General features: G+C 44.7%; 1 protein-coding gene across 1 annotated transcript in view; it reads right to left on the reverse strand.

Moving 5' to 3' along the window:
• Window positions 1-17833, reverse strand: part of FCHO2 (FCH and mu domain containing endocytic adaptor 2) — a 724395-nt gene that overhangs the window by 325478 nt on the left and 381084 nt on the right. Inside the window, exon 16 of the mRNA XM_069224082.1 lies at window positions 15896-15935. Within this exon, the coding sequence (XP_069080183.1) occupies window positions 15896-15935 (40 nt within the window). The remainder of the gene's footprint in view (window positions 1-15895; window positions 15936-17833) is intronic.

The raw sequence follows: 17833 nt of genomic DNA on the forward strand, positions 1-17833 counted from the left end.
AAAACAGTACACCTCTCTGAACAGTGTCTGGGAGGCTGTGGTTGCTGCTGCACGCAATGTTGATGGTGAACAGATCAAAACACTGACAGAATCCATGGATAGCAGGCTTTTGAGTGTCCTTGCAAAGAAAGGTGGCTATATTGGTCACTGATTTGTTTTTGAATGTCAGAAATGTATATTTGTGAATGTTGAGATGTTATATTGGTTTCACTGGTAATGATAAATAATTGAAATGGGTATATATTTTTTTTTGTTAAGTTGCCTAATAATTATGCACAGTGATACTCACCTGCACACACAGATATCCCCCTAACACAGCTAAAACTAAAAACAAACTAAAAACTACTTCCAAAAATATTCAGTTTTGATATTAATGAGTTTTTTGGGTTCATTGAGAACATGGTTGTTGTTCAATAATAAAATTAATCCTCAAAAATACAACTTGCCTAATAATTCTGCACTCCCTGTATAAGGTAAGTACGTTTTTAAGCATAGATTCTTTTCACTCACAAAAATCAACACAGTGCAATTTCAGAGTTAACCTGTGGAAGGAAAACACATTCAGCAAACAAGCACTTTACGATGACTCATGGGACCAATCTTGTAGACCTGAGGTGAGGACTGGGCACGGGTCAGGACCACACCAACAGGTGACTCCGTGCAGCACTGGGGCGGCCAGGTGCAGAGGTGTAGTATGGCATCAGGTGCCCCATGTACTTCAATGGGGATTGGTCTCTGCGTATTTATTTTGCAGGCTCTGGCTGAGGAGCTATTCCGGGAAAACCAACAGGTAGGTCGCAAACGTGGTGTGCTCGGGGACGTAGGTGCACCTTTGATCCTCTTAATCAGGGCCCAGGGTCAACAGATGCCGCAGTGTCCTTTGGTGTTAGGTTTCCAGGAGGGGTGAAACGATAGTGGACTCGAGTTCAGGAGGGCAGAGGGATGTCGTTGACACCAGGGGTCCACTTCAACTTGGGACGGCGGTGACGGTGCAGTGGTTGTTTTAGGTGTTGGGGTTTCTCTCACCTCAGATGCTGCGGGGAAGGGGGGTCTACGTACAGAGGCTGCAAGGGCAGGTGCAGTGGTGTCTTCAGGTGTCGGGTCTTCGTGGTTCCGGAGGATGCAGAGTACTTTCTTTTTCTTTAGAGTACTTTCTTCTCCTGTCTGCTGCTAACAGGAATCTAGAGTCTTTTTTGAAGGCAGGCAGTCCTCCTGGGTTTCTAGAAGCTCAGCTTCAGGACAAGCCGTGTTCTGGTGTTTGTCAAGGAGAGCAGACAGGCCAGCGGGGTTGGTACCAGGTCAGCTGCTGCTTCTCCCCTTCTGTGGGTGCGTCTCTTCTTTGTCCTTTTCTTATTAGGTCATCAGGATCTGAGTTCTGGGGTTCAGAGGTGCCACCTAAATACTCAATTTAGGGGCATTACAATGAGTGCTAGGTGGAAGCCAATGGGTTACCCACCTTTAGAGTAACTACACCCTTCTATGACCACTTCCATTGTGAGGTGGGCATAACCCTGACCCTAGTGGCCTAATTCCTTCCAAACCAAGATGGAGGAATTTAAAAAGTGGTGTCCACTTCAGCTCATCCACCTTAGGGGTGGGACTGGCATGAAGTGGGCACACCTCCTAATCTGCCTGATTTTCCTGTCTGTCTTGCAGCCAAAACTTGGGTCAGGAGATGGGGGCTGGTCATCTCCACCATTTGGAAAGACCTGGTTCACAATACAAAGGCAGCTAGGCCTTTGAAGCTTCCTGCCCTGGAATGTCCATCCTGCCTGAAGGAGGTGCCAACATTCCCGCTCAGTGTCGGCTTTTGTCTCTGGACCCAGAGAGCGCAGGCTCTCACCTTAGGGGGTAAGTAATGTGGATGAGTGGCTGAACCGGTTGGGAACAGTCAGTTAACACACTAGCAACTGGTAGGTTTTTCAGGAGGCATAAGTGTGGGCTCACCAATATGAGATATTTGATACCAAACATCCCTAGCTTCAGTGAAGCCATGATATAGCTGGGGAACTCGTAGTGGCACATTCTCCTGCACACTGGTCTGACTTCTGAGCTGCAGATGTTTTATCTCCATGCATGGAGGTGAAGGATGTGAAGATCCAGTTGAAGGACATGGCTCTGCAGCTGAAACAGGAGGTCCTCCTGAAGAGGTCGACAGATCAGAGGACAAATGTTCAGACTAACAGGCCAGGTACCAGAACCTCCTGGGCCAATTTACAGCTATCAAGATGATTTGGGTCTGGTCTGCCCTTATCGTCTTCAGACCTCCAGGCAGAAGATGCCCTAATAGAAATATGTATAGGAGTCTTGTGGCCCCCTGCAGATGGAATGCATCTCCTATGAATCCTCTTGATGGAAACTCCAGTGAGCAGTAAATCCGGCACTGTGTATTTTCTGTGGTGGCAAATAGATCCATTCAGGGCACGCCTCACTGGGCAAAGTTGTCCTGCACAATGTCCAAATGAAGCTGCCATTTGTGATATGCTAGTTGGCATCTGAAGAGTTTTTCCATCCTGGTGATGAACAATCCTGGCTGATGACTATCTACCATGGAAAAGCCTTGATGCCCCACCCTATTTCCAAACCCTTTTGGCACAAGGTCCAAGACCCACACCATCCTGCTTGTTGAGTAGCAGTTGGCAGTCTAGTTTGTCCATTAACACCTGCACCAGATTCCCCTTTATGGATGGGAGAAAGGCTTGCAGAGCCAACCTAATGGCACAACGTGCCATTAGATTAACGCGGCACATTCAGTCCACTTCCCTTTGACGATCATTACCTTAAAGTGGTTGTGGGGCTTGCGTGTCTCAGTGACTTGGAGAACCATGAAGACAGGCGCTTATTCTCCTAGGAGGGTTGCCTAAGCTGGACAGGTCAAAAGGTAAAAACCAGAAAAACAGATGAAGCGCAATCAACTGGTCCTTCAGGTTAATGGTTGGGCACAAGGCTAACAACCTTGTTCCATAAAAAAAAGAAAAAGCATTTGTTATGTTAACAGAAGCACATTTGTTGTTGTCCCTACATGCTAGCTGTCATAACGGGCAATAGCAGTATTAGCTCCACTAGGAACCAAAGACACATGACCTCCAATTCTCCCAAATGACTGCTCCAACCCAGAAACAATGCACCTGTTACTACTGTAAGTTCTTGTTGGGGTACAGAGAAAGGCTTGCTGCATGACAGGTTGGAGTCCTACGGTCATGAGTCAGGGTCCTGAACTGTCTCCTTTGAGATATAGATCCTGTTCAACAGGCGATCCGGTGTTGTGCCCACTGCAAGCAGACTATCTATTGCAAGACTGGCATGTGCCAGTGGGCACAAGGGACCAGACGAGGCATGAGGTCAGAAGTCCATGAAGCATTAGAACTGTCCACAACAGGACTGAGCCCAAAACACTGAGATGAAGAATGGAGGGCTAGGAAAGTCCTGAAAGCCATAGTTTCCAGGATGTCGCCTATGAAGTGAATCCTCTATGCAGACAACAGATGGGGCTCACAGGCGGAAAACCCCGGCAATGAAAGAAGGTAACCCTTGTTTAAAGGTGGTGTGCAACTGACTGAGGCAAGTCCCCCTTTAGCAGCTAGTTGTCCCGGTATGGCTATACATGTATTCCCAAACTGAGAATATGGGCTGTGAATTTTTAATAAATACTCAAGAGGCAGAAGTGAGGCAGAATGGGTATAGTAACAAATTGGAAATGTTGTAGTCCCAGTACAAACCAAAGATAGCGTCCATGGGACCACAGGATGGGCACCTGAAAGTATGCACCCTGCAGATCCAAGGATACTATCCAATCCCAGGATCTAGGTCCAGGGTGAGCATCTTGAATTTGTACTCCAATAGGAGGACAAGTTGGGCAAGGCCTAAGTCCTCCACCTTTCATGGAAATAGCAGAAGCAACACCATTCACCTTTCGCATTCTTCTACACCATTCTCTCTGGTCCCTTGGGTCCAAAAACAATCAGACTTTCTAGAGAAGAATGGCAGCATTATCTGCTGAATTTTGAGTGAAAACTGGATGGGTGCGAGAGGTGAGTGATTTGAAGGGCAGGGTGTAAACCCTTTTAATAATTTGTAGCACCCGAATCAGATGTTATTGCTTTCGTACCTTGTTGGAGAATATTGAAACCTGCCCCCTACCTGTTAAGCATATGCCTAGAAGGGAGAGATAAAAATAGCTTGCAAGCCATTGTAGAGGGAGAGGAGGAGGTTGAGGGTTGTTGTCCTTGGTGGTATTTGTGGCCTCCACTACATTCTCTGAAGCTGGCATAAGTCACTTAGCTAATGGAAGTCTAACTGAAGGAGCCAAATATGGTTTTGTCCATGGTGCCATTGGGGTGCCCATTACGGTTCCATCAAATAGTAACAAGAGATCCGGCATAAAAGGCCCAAGCTACAAGATCTCCATCAATAAGTTGATTTTTGACTAAATACTTGGGAGTTGTAAATATACTATTTCTGTGGCTCTATGGACAGTAACTTCAAAAGAGACTTTCCTCAGTGGGGACAGTGTTGGGGGGTGATGGAGAGGGGTGTCTGCTGAAGTCACTGTTTCTCAAGAAAGGCAACTAGGCCACTGACATTCAGGTATGGTCCATACCTCAGGGGGTAGTAAGTTATTCACCTCCTCCTCCTCATCGTCATCATATGGAATCTTTTGAAGATCTTGAACTGGGGATGTGTTCAGAGTCAGACAACAATTCTTGAGGTGGTCTCTCTCGTCATGGGAGTGGCAAAAGAGAGACATGTTTAATTACTTATGATCCATTAGTCAAAAAGGTCTGAATCTATGTTAATGCAGAGATATCAATATGTACTTCTGGAAAGAAGTGGGTGAGGGTCTAATGGTCGTGTTGTTGAATGGCACCAATCAATAAAATCAGGACACGGACACCATTGCTTATTCACCATCATAAGAAGTTATTTAAAGGAGACAACCACCAAATTTGATTACAAGTATGGTTAAAAAAACAGCTTTTGGGGGGCCCAACAGACAGGCCACTTGGTATGTTTTGACTAGTAAAATGTGTGCATTTGGGATGAACCATTTCTAAATAGCTTTTCTTATGCCATCAAAGCTCTTCTTCATTGGGCTTAGCAACAGCATGTAAGGCGGGACGCTGATGGAGGCCTAACTGATAAAGGACTATAGACTTATTCTAAGCAAAAATACTGTTCCGTGTAGCCTCAAATACTGAATCAATCAAAAACACATACACCTTCATATCTTGTAGCACTGGATAACAACTGTATTGCATCCATATTCACCTAAGAGCCTTTCATGAATTAATGTAAAAGTAAGCTAAACACTACTGAGAGACTGGTAATGTCCGATATAAAAAAGCAGAAATAGCATGAAGCCCAAAACAATGCACTATAACTTCATGGACTCAGTATGGTGAAGAGGTCTACAGTCACATGAGACACACTTCATACTCCAACACAGGCTTTTAATACTAAGAATAATGATGATAATTTCCCAGGTTCCCTCTCATTGCCATTCCTTTATAATCATATCCCTAGAGCCGCTGGCTGTTAATATTTGCCAGTCAGAAGATATTTTAGACGTCTGCTCAACTGCTGGAAAACACAAGATCATACTGTATGCAGATGAAATTGTACTTACTATCTCAAAATCTGATACATCAATACTTGCTCTTCTTAATATGATACATTTCAAAACCCAAATGCAGCAAGTAAGGCCCATAACTTATCTCTCTTTAGTCACTTATTGGCACCTCCATTCTAGCTTTATACACTAAATTCAAACATAGCCACCTTCAGAGAAAGGCTCAGTGTAACCTCTTGTTCATTACAAGGTCTTCCAGTATAAAACTGGCAGAAGCAGTAAAATAACACTTTAAGACAGAAACCTACTTCCTAATAACATGCCCTGGATGTTGCTGGTATTTAGCAGTTGACCAAGTTTGCAACTTTGTTGTTTTCCTCCAGTTACCCATCTTTGTCCTTTCTTCAGCTTCAGTTCCTCGAGGATCTTGCCTTCAGCATCTGCTGTCTGCTCAGACTCCTGTATTCCCCTTCTGAGGCTGGTTTCCAAGGCTGAAGGGTGTGCATCCAGGTCCTGACTGCTTCCTCATCATCACTATCGCTAAAGTGGAAATCAGTAACTTATTTGCCTGGGTGGTGTAGATTGTAACATGACTGAAACTGGTGGTTTAGGACCTTTGTTCCTTTACTCTACAGTCCATCTGATGGCATCTGGGTCTTCCTACTTGCCATTATCTGAACCAGAGAAGCTCAAATTATTTAGTGCTTGACCAGATGGAAGGAGAAATTTTGCAGTGGCTCTACCTCTCTGAACCCTCCACTAATTCCCTTTATATCTTGTCTCTACTGCTTGTATTGTTACGAAGTTAGGATAGAAAAGTAGGGAAGAATCTTCTGGATCAGTGAAACCCTGACAATTTCTTACGTTGCTGGATTCTCAGACTATATGATTAAGTGGGAAAATTGAGGAGCTTCTTATGACCAGGTTTATTGTAAGAAACTTGATAGGGGTATACATGGGTACCCCAGTCCCAGAGGTATCCTGATCAACTGGGATTTATGCTACATGGATGTGGAATACATATAGTCCGATGTTGAGGACATATTGTTTGGGGTCAAGGGCAATACATTTTCATATTTATTTCGTCCTCGGGACAAGTAGGCCCAACCCCTTGCAGCACAAACCCTTAGGCTTCCAGTTTACTGTACCACATTATGGATCAGGGAAGGGGACTGTCTACAGTAAAGGTAACATTTGTGGTCACATGTTAATGCTGTTCGAACTTGTATTTATGGTTGATTAATGCAAAGCCTTTATTATTAGGGTGAGCATGCACTAATGACGTAATAAGCTCTGCCAGCACTACTGATAGTAGTTTTAGTATAAAAATGTGCACACAAGTTTGCAAAGTTGAACAATATGAGGCTACGTATAATGCTCTCAGAACACTTTCTGAGTAGATGCAAATATTATCAGAAGCTTGAAAACAATATAGAGGATTCTTTAGATTTCAAAATCAAAACGTTCATAAAAATACAATGAGGAAAAAAACGTTTTGCTAAGCTGTTGGGAAATTTTAGGTACCATTTCTTTGAAGCATCAGTTAGTAAAATGTGTTAATGCATGCTAGTATTTCTAAGAATATATATCCATAATGGAAAAATCACTGTAACCAATTTCAACAAGATAATGGGAAACATGAAAATAAACAAGCATTGTGAAAGTCAGTAGGTTCAACATCGGTCGTCAGCCTTTTGGTTTTATCAATGCATGTCTTGTTTTGACATGGTTTTTGTAAAACGTTATTGTTGTGGGAGCTGCCGGGCCCTCACCATTATAACAAACATTGGCAAAAGCAAAAAATATTTTGGTCTCAACAGCACACATTGCCACAGTAGTTCCTGGTATTGAACAAATCTTCTTTGTGTGCTGATAACCTCCTTGTAAAAGAGCACAGTGCTGTCATTCAAAGTGAAGCCAGCCAATAGAAAGAGAGGGAGAGAAAGACAGAATTGTAATAAAAACAAAAGGTTATGGCTAATACCATACCTAATTAGGGACCAATTCTTAAAGGAAGTCACAAAAGAGCACGCATGGTATGTATTCTTGCATTAGTGTAGATTTACAACTCATGAATTACGAAGAATTTACAGAAGTAGGCCAGGAAATGGTATTCCTAAAAAAATATTTGTGAATTACATTTTAGCTCAAGCAAATATGTACCCCTAGAATAGCTTATGTGAAAATTTGTTGAGCATTTACAAGTTCACTTTCCCTCCAATTACTTTTTTCCCCAACTGTCAGCAATAAATGTCCAAGCTTTCTCAGTATGGAAAATAATTAGAGACGAGCTGGTAAAAAATAACCCTAAAACGTGCCAGTTTGAAGGTTTGCACAGACTCAAAAAGGCATTCCAAACCTGGAACTATTGCTTACTGCTACCTACAGCCCAGTATGTACATCAGTAGACAGGTGGCAAAATAAGGGATTTGCTTGTATTCAAACCCTACTACAGTATAAGCCGAGGCATATCAGAGCCCTTATATAATGAGACTGCGGCCATGGTTTGTCGCCACATAACTATTTGTTATAGGACAAGTAGATTTATGCAGCAATCTGTCCCATGGACAAAGTAGATATTTTATTGACTTCCACACCCCTGATGCAACATGGTACATGAAAAACCAGCGACATACTGATTCCGTGACCACTGAGCTTCTCTGCTGGCAAACCTTCACCTATCACTGTGACGAAGAGTACAGGTTTTGAAAATGGATATGTCTCCAGGTTTAAATACATTTGGGCCATGATGCTGAATTTTCATTCCTTCATAATATAGATGGAATGATCAAACCCTTTATTTGGGACAACAAAACAAAGTCTTAAACCCAAACACTATACAGCTTGTTGAGGGTCACAAACTGCCACTGTGCCACAGAACTGGCCAGTTGGAAGGCATACATCTTCTGTGTAGGAGATCATATCAAAGTCTATATATACTATATTAGCTATAATAAAAACAATTGTTACAAGGTGTAATAACTGATCAGTTGGCACACTATTATAACTGAATTATGAATGAGTCTAAGGTGAGAGCTTAGGAATTTGCCAGTGCTTCTCTGTGGCTTCATGTCTTCCGATGCCTCTTATGCTTCAGTGGTGGGAGAAGACTTCAAACGTGCCCAACAATAGGTAAGACATGTCCTTTTTTGATTATTCAATAGTGCATGTCTGACTGCCCAGGTGGCATTCTTCCGCTCAACTGGGGGGAGAGGAGGATCCAGGAAAAGGACAGCCCTGATCACTCTCTGGTGCACTTCGGCAGTCAATAGACTGATATAAGGCTTTCTACTCTGACCCATGCCCAGAGAAGGAGTGTTGCTTGACCTCTGAATGGTTCTGCAGCACCACATCCAGACTGATAGATTTGGCCAATTTCTTGGTGCAGTAGGGTGGTTGTGGCCCCCTGGCCCAAGTGGGGAGCTACGCTCTACCCAACAGTTTTAAACTGTTAAGGAGCTGATGAGAATGTTGTCTCCAAAGAGCCCTTTGCTCCTGGGAGCTTGGTGAGACTCCACTGGGGGTTAAGAGCTAGATCTAGTTGAAACAGTTTATTTGAATTCAGGAAAAGGTGGCATCACCTTTCCAAGGTTTCTGGCACCAGTTGGTATGGCTGCTAATGGTGACTTTGGGAGGGAGAAACAGAGGCAAGTAAGGCACATTGGTACCTGACCACCTGGCACATAAGTACTCTGGACCACATCATGGAGCAAAGAACCTGTTCTCCCTTCTCATCTCCTCCTATTTTTAATGAAATGGAATGGGTTTCATCCAAAGAGGAACCTTTAGATTTCATTCAGGCTAGGAATTTTCCAAGGAATCCTTTACCAGTATTAATGTACAAGTTACTTTCCTTCTGTAATGATACATCTGGTAGAGACATATTCTAGTTGCAGATTCCTTACCTTAGGATTTCCCCCCAGGCGTCAAGAGTGGATCTGGAGAAAATGTGTTTTCGAGTAATACCCCTGTCCGTCGGTCGACTCCACAGGCGGTGTAGTCGCCCTGATGACATCGGGAGTAGTACATAGACGCTGCCTCAGTGCATAGACGTCAGTTTCTTTTCACAACTTTCCACACCAAAGCGCAGAGCTGCAAAGAACACTGAAATTGGCGCACCAGAGCTAAGGCCCTGAATGGGAAAGCCCTGTCCCTAGTAATCAGTTCACAAGTGGGGAGGATGGGTGGGTCGGTAGGGAATCTGCAACTAGATTATGTCTCTACCAGACATATCGTTATCGTAGGTAAGTAACTTCTACATCTAATAGACTTCTGGTTGCAGATTCCTTACCTTAGAATAGATACCCAAGCAATGCCATCCTCAGAGGTGGGCTGCGAACCAAGATCGTACTAGAAAGTCCTGCAGGACCGAACGACCAAAGCAGCCATCCAGGCGGACCTGACTGTCCAGGCAGTAATGTTTAGTAATGCAAGGATGCCCATGTAGCTGCCTGACAGATATCCAAGACAGGAACTCCACATGCTAGCACAGTGGAAGCAGTAGTTGCATGGTGGAATGAGCGAGCAAGCCCTCAGGGGGTTGCTTCTTTGCCAAAGTGTAGCACATCTTGATGCTAAGAAGTACCCTTCAAGAGAGGGTACGTTTTTGCACCACCTTCCCTTTCCCGCACCCACATATCCAACAAAAAGTTGATCGTACACCTGGAAATCTATAGTTCAATTGAGATAGAATGCCAACGTTCTTTTTGGATCCAGACGGTGGAGTCTCTCTTCCTCATGAGAAGGATGTGGAGGTGAGTAAAAAGTAGGCAAGGTGATGGACTGTCCTACATGAAAAGGTTTAACAACTTTGGGAAGCCTTAGTGCGTAACACCACTTTGTCAGGGTGCACAGACAAGTATGGGGGCTTAGAAGAAAGAGCCTGAAGCTCACTCACTGTGCGAGCAGAAGTGATGGCAACAAGAAAAACAGTCTTGAAAGTAAGGAGCCGTAATGGACAATTGTGCATCGGTCCGAAGGGAGTACACATTAAGAAAGTAAGCACAAGATTGAGGTCCCACTGAGGCATAATAAAGTGAGTGGGAGAAAAATGGGTGAGAGCTTTAAGGAATTGACTAACAATAGGAGATTTAAAGAGTGAAGGCTGATCAGGCAACCTAAGGAAGGCTGAAGTAGCCGATAAATAACCTTTAAGGGTGCCAAAAGCCGAGACCTCCTGGGATAAAGAGAGAATGAACAAAAGAACCTCAGAAAGAGGAGCAGAGAGGGGATCAACAGATTAGTTGGTACACTATTCCACACATTTATGCCAACAACAGGCGAATACAGTTTTGGTGGAGGGACATCTGGCTTCCAAGATAACATCACAGACTTCGAGAGGAAAGTCAGAAGTCGTCAACTCCCGCTGCTCAATCTCCACGCATGAAGGCGGAAACTTGACAGGTTTGTGACAGAAGATCCTCCCGAAGAGGCAGTCTAGGTGGAGGATTGGTGGCCATGCTCAATAGCTCTGGATACCATAATCTCCGTGCCCAGTCCGGAGCCACCAAGAATGACTTGGGCCCGGCCGTTCCTGGTCTTCTTGAGAACTCTGGGCAGAAGTGGTATAGGTGTAAAGGAGGCCGGAGTTCCATTCGAGACGAATAGCGTCTTCAAGCGAGTGCGTGGAAACTCCAACGCGCAAAACAGCTGACATTGCGCATTCCCTACGGAGGTGAACATATCTAACAAAGGCTCTCCCCACTGCTGAAAGAGACCTTGCACCACCTCTGGATGGAGACGCCATTCGTAACCAGCTATGCATCGACGGCTGAGTTTGTCTACTCTGGCGTTCAGAGAGCCGGCCAGATGTTGAACCACCAGGGTAATGTCCTGATGTGCTAGCCATGTCTAAAGACGTAGCGCCCCCTGACAAAGGGTCCAGCCCCCTACTCCGTCCTGTTTGTTGCAGTACCACATGGCGGTAGTGTTGTCCGTGAATACTTGCACTACTTTCCCTTTGAGAGAAGGAAGAAATGCTTTCAAAGTAAGCTCCAGAAGATTGATATGACGCCCAAACTCCGCTGGAGACCAGAGGCCTCTGATCTCTGCCTCTCCTTGTAGCCGCCCCATCCCAGAAGTGACTCGTCAGTCACTATGGATAGATCTGGGTGAGGAAAGGAGAGGGATCTGCCATTGAACCAATGTGGATTCGAAAGCCACCAATGCACATCTTTCGCAGTTCCCTTCGAGATCCAGACCATGTCGGAGAGATTTCCCTGATGCTGCGCCCACTATAAGTCCCACTGCAGAGCCCGCATATGCCATCTGGCATGTGTCACCAGCAGGATGCAGGAGCCCATGAGGCCCAGCAGCCTCAGAGTCAGTCTCACCAAAAGCCAAGATAGAGGCTGAAAGATCGGAATCATAGCCTGAATATCCTGGACTTGCTTTTCGGGAGGATAGGCCCGAAACTGCACTGTGTCCAGAACAGCTTCCATGAAAGGAAGCGTCTGAGAGGGAGTGAGGTGTGACTTCGGCATGTTCACAGTGAATCCCTGCGTGTGCAGGAGGTTCGCGGCAGTCTGAAGGTGGGGGAAGACTTTCTGTGGCGAGTCCGCCTTCAACAGCCAGTAGTCGAGGTAGTGGAAGAGTGAAACACCCAACCTGCCCAGATGAGCTGCAACCACCACCATCACTTTTGTGAACACCCAAGGGGCCCCCCTGGTAAGGCCAAAGGGGAGCACGGTAAATTGAAAGTGCTCGTGACCTACCACGAATCGTAGGTAACGTCTGTAGGCAGGCAGGATGGGAATATGGAAATAAGTGTCCTGTAAGTCAAATGCTACCATCCAGTCTTCTGGGTCCAGGACAGACAGGACCGGAGCCAGGGTGAGCATTCTGAATTTCTCCTTCTTGAGGAAGAGATTGAGGTCCTGAAGGTCTAGGATAGGTCGTAAGCCCTTGTCTTTTTTTGGGCACCAGAAAGTAGCTGGAATAACAATCACAACCTACTTCTGGCGCAGGGACCCTCTCTAGGGCTCCCTTGGCCAAGAGAGCCACGGCTTCCTGGCAGAGAATTGCCAAATAAACCTCCGGTATACGGCTGAATGATGGTGCCATGGCTGGTGGGGCAGTTTCGCAGGAGAGGGAGTAGCCCCTCCGAACGATCTCCAAAACCCACCTGTCCGTAGTGATGGATTCCCAGTGGGGCAAGTGATGGCGAATCCTGTCGCCAACTGGACCGGAGTAAGGGGACGAACTAGGTGGGTTTGGAGGCTGCAGCAGGGGTGGACTGGGCAGACCTCTGGTTTCCTGTTCCACGACGACGTGGGATTCCACCTCACCGGCCACGCAGCAGCTGAACAGCATGGGTGACACAGTGGCTGGGAAAGGGACGCGAAAGGGAGCCCCTTCCGTGGCCACAAAAGGGGCGAAAGGCGGACTGTTGGGGACGAGGGGCAGTGGAGAGACCGAGGGACCGAGCCATAGCCTAGGAGTCCTTGAACCTCTCCAAAGCTGAGTCTGCCTAGTCTCCAAAGAGACAGGAGCCGTCAAATGGCATGTCCATAAGACTCTGTTGGACATCCCCTGAAAAACCAGATGTTCGTAACCAGGCGTAGTGCCTCAAGGCCACCGTCTTTGCAACCGATCTACCTCGAGAGTCGTGTCCAGCCCACATCTGATAGTGAACTTTGCAGTGTCTCTCCCATCGGTGACAGCTTGGGAGACGATAGCACAGGCCTCTTCCAGTATCTGCAGCAGAACTTGCACGACCGTACCCCACAATGGTGGGTATAGCAGCCCAAAAGGCATGCAGTGTTCATTGACCGCAGCGCAAGACAGGAGGAAGAAAACATCTTCTTCCCAAATTGTTCCAGCCTTTTTGAATCCATATACAGAGGTGTGGAAGGGAATGCACTCGAGGATGAGAACGCCTGGATGACAAGGCTCTCAGGCTTGGGGTGTTGGGACAGGAATTTATTGCCGTCTGTGGTGGGCTGATGGCAGTGTGTGATAGTCCTGTTCACAGCAACCCCTGTGTGGGCTTTGGACCAAGTACCCAAAAGGACATTGGTGAGGGCTTCATTGAATGGAAGAAGAGGCTCAGATGTGGAAGCCCCTGGTTAAAGCATCTAAAGGCCGAGGACCTCAGTCGCCCTACTGACCACTATGGAATAAGTTTCTCCCTCCGCTGTAGCCACGGTAGGAGGAGACAGCATGCCAGCGTTTGGAGAGGTATCCAGACCACTGGCCTCGCCCAACTCCTGTGCCCAGTCCAAATTCAACCAGGGGTGAATAGGCCCCATCGAAGAAGGAGGCGGCATTGGCCGACGTCGGTCCGACTGAGTTGTCGGGGATCAGGATTGGGTCGAGGCTGATGGTGGGCACCACCGACGTCGAGAGCATCAACAATCAAACCAGCCCCGGGGAAGGTCTCAATGGTACGACCGGCGCAGATCCTAGAGCGGATCTGGAGGGGATTTCGGTGGCCGGAGCTGAAGCCTCTGGCGTGGACCCCAAAGGCCCCCTGACCGAATCGCTTGAGCCCGAAGGAGCCGTAGTGGGGTCGGTCTGCCCAAAAATGCGGCGCATAGCCTCATAAAAATCCTTTAATTGGGCAGGAGTCACCATAAGCTTGAGGGACTGCTCCCTCAAGGCCTTCGGGTGCATGGCCCGGCACTCGAAGCACAACTCTGGGTCGTGTTCGCGCTCCAGGCACCACAAATAGACCCAATGCAGATCAGTCACAACATCATGCGGTGACAGTCCCTGCACGGTTCGGGGACATCCCTCGAAGCACCAAAAAACTCACCAAAAAGTTGACAAAAGAGTTGAAGTCGGGCAAAAAGTGAGCAAGGGTTTCTCCCTCCGGATCTGCACTTGGCACGGAAAGAAAAGAACTGACGTCATTGCGCTGCGGCGGTGTCTATGTACTACTCCCAACATCACAGTGACTACCACGCCAACGACGCCCGTGAAGTCGACCGACACCACCTACCGATGCACAAGGGTATTGCTCAAAGAAAAAATCTCCAGATCCAGTCTGACCCCTGAGGGAAAATTCTAAGGTAAGGAATCTGCAACTAGAAGTCTCTATCAGACATATAATGTTCTGCTGTGTACCAGACAACGGTTATCCGAGCAAGAGACACAGATGTTATGTGGTTCAACTGCTGTAAAAAGCAGATACTACAACAAGCAGGTGTTAATGACAGAGCGTTGCGACATAAGCCACCAGATATGAAGGAAGAAAGAAAGACAGGATGTGAAAAATGGCAAAAAAAATAAACAAGTCTAAAAAGAATGAAGCCTAAGGCTCACGCAGGAATTAGCTGAGAGTAACTGAAGATGAGGTCTCAGGAACTAGCAAGGGTAATTACATATGCAAGAAAGGGACCTTGACATGCATGTCTGCTATCAGTGAACAAACCCCTAAATTAAAACGCTGTGGAGAGGTTTCCGGTTACACCACCAGTTGGCAGCATACACACATTCTTATTAGGATATCTAAAATACGACCATCTGCCTGCTGCTTTCAGACTAGAGTCCACTGGCAACTCAAAACCACATAACTGCTCGCTAGTAAATTCCACTAGCTCACAGTCCAAGCCAGGACTCAATTACTGAGCTAATCCCAGGTACACAATATTGCATACTAGCCTCGTTACTTGTAGAGGATGTAAACTTAACTGGAAGAGAAAGGTATCAGGAAACATCCAATCTCAGTCAACAAGCTAGAATGAAACCTTGCCTAGCAACCCATTATGGGTCTGAATTTTGAATTCCTTTCACAGGGACTACAAGAAAACAGAAGGTCGTTAGAAACTTGACAAGGTTCATATGCTGCACAATTAACTTTTCTTCTGATGCTGTAACAGATTACTACGAGAGGAGACACTTACAACATACACCTCAGGAATGGAGTGGTCCACATTAAACATTATGTCACAAAGACTTACATAGCAACTACAAAAAATACTAGAGTACCCATTCTATATGAAAGCAGACATGATCGAAATGCAGAAAGGTTCCATTTTAAATGATCCGTAAACCACTTTAATTATTAAAATCTAAAAAGGTATTGTGTAATCCACTCAGATATAGGTGGCAATGAAAACAAATCAAATAATCCAGAAGAGATCTTAATTAATCAGGAAGGAACTCCAGCCACAGCAAAGTGCAGTCCCTCATCAGATCCGTCTCTCTCCAGATCTCCAGACCAATGTACAGGGAGATGAAGAGAAGGAAAATACCAAAAAGACAATATGTGACAATACCAGTTATTCACAGTGAAAATACAGGAGAAACCAGATCAAATAAAACAAACAATTGATAAGGCAAAATAATACTAAATAACCGTCAACATCATGAGACAAAACTTACTCAGTGGGAGGTGATAGTTTTGATTTTGATAATTCTTCACCTAATAAAAAAAATAAAAAGTTATTAAAACAGATATAGTATGTATAAAGCTGATATAACAGTGAAAAAGTGTACATCTATGAGGTTTTTTAAAAAACATGTTTTATTCATATTATATTCAGCTTTAAATACTGCCTTCTTGACTTCAGGAAAAAGCTCAAGACATAGCTCTTTGAGGAGTAGCTCGGACACACAGCGACAACCCTAAGCACCTGGATATCCCAGGGTGATAAGTTGCACTTTACAAATCGAATGACTGATTGATTAATTAAAATCATTGCACAGAAGAAAAGGCACAGCAATCCACATTACCAGCCTCATCAGTTAAAGAGAATTTAAAAACAATAGTCAGGTAAGCCATTAGCGTTCCTTTAATCAATTACAATGAAAGTTAATACTCCACCTAGTCATAAAACACAAATCTTGGTTAAAGGATAGCACCCAATATTAAAGGTAATTTAGAACAGAAAATACAACATTGATTAATAATGATCAGGTGTGACTCTAAATTGTTATCCAATTGGTGAGAAATAAAATGTTTGTTTGATGAAAAACAACAATGTGCATGAAGAGAAGAGGACTTTGTTTTAAAGTTTTGTTTTATCTGAATGCATGTTATCAGATACTATTCTGTGAGGTAATAACAGGAATACATAATTACATGCACAGATTGCTGCTATCATTGCACTAGATTCTGAGATCTATGTTTGGTACCTTAGCCTATGCATCTCGATATGAGATGGTGGATTCAATATTGTTCTATTAGGGTGTACGTACAGTAATTTAAAAGTTTTAAACGCAAACTTTGATTAATGTCTTTATGAAAATATGTCATACAATTTTAATTATTAAGGATCTGATCTAATTTGTTGACTTCATACCTGACTTTGTTACAAGAAGCACAAGATCAGCGACAGCGTTCTATCACATGACAGTCTCTAGCACTCTGATACATTTACTTTGACAATGAAAATTGTGATGAGTTCATCAGGATTTCTCTTACAATTTGCATATATATTTCAAACTTTGTGGGAACTCATGAACACCCGCTGGATTATCCATGCAAACCTTCCAATAAGCATTCCAAGATGGCACCCTCTTCCATTAGATTTATTTCTGCAGATTGTCCATAGAGAAGAACAGTTGCATGAACAACCAATGGAGCCACGTCCATTAGGACACATATTTTCCTTTTTCCCCACTCATAATATATTATACAGTCCTTTCCTCCCTCAAAGCTTCACCCTCTATGGAGGGTGGTCCATACCCCAGAGATGTGGAACTCCTATCCCCCCCGGGACATATTGTTTGGAGTCAAGGGCAAGAAGTTTTAATGTTTATTTTGTCCTTGGGACGAGTAGGCCCAACCCCCTGCAGCACAATCCCTTTGGCTGCCAGTTTACAGAGAAGGAAACTGTCTGCAGTTGAGGTAATATATGTGTCCATATGTTAATGCTGTTTGAACTTCTATTTGCAGTTCATTAATGAAAAGCCTGCATTACTAGGGAGAGCGCTTTAAATAAACATGTTAAGGTCACACTGCACTACTGGTTCTAGTAAAAAAGAAAGTGTACAAACAGGTTTGAAAAGTTTAACAATATGAGGCTATAATGGTCCCAGAATGTTCTCTTTTTATATGCAAATATTTGCAGAAGCTTGTAAGCAAGAGTGATGATTCTTTGCTTTCAAAATAAAATGTTCAAAAACATACACAAGTAGGAAAACAAGTTTCACTACTATGAAATTGTAGGTGCTACTTCTGTGAAGCGTCATTGAGTGAAATGTGTTGATGCATGTTAGTATTTCCAAAAAATATTCCTAATGGAAAATCAGTGTAACCATTTTCAACACGATTATGGGAAGCATGAAAATAAACAAGCACTGGCAGAGCCAAAGGAT

This window comes from Pleurodeles waltl, chromosome 1_1 (genome assembly GCF_031143425.1).
Source record: "Pleurodeles waltl isolate 20211129_DDA chromosome 1_1, aPleWal1.hap1.20221129, whole genome shotgun sequence".
Classification (NCBI taxonomy): Eukaryota; Metazoa; Chordata; class Amphibia; order Caudata; family Salamandridae; genus Pleurodeles; species Pleurodeles waltl.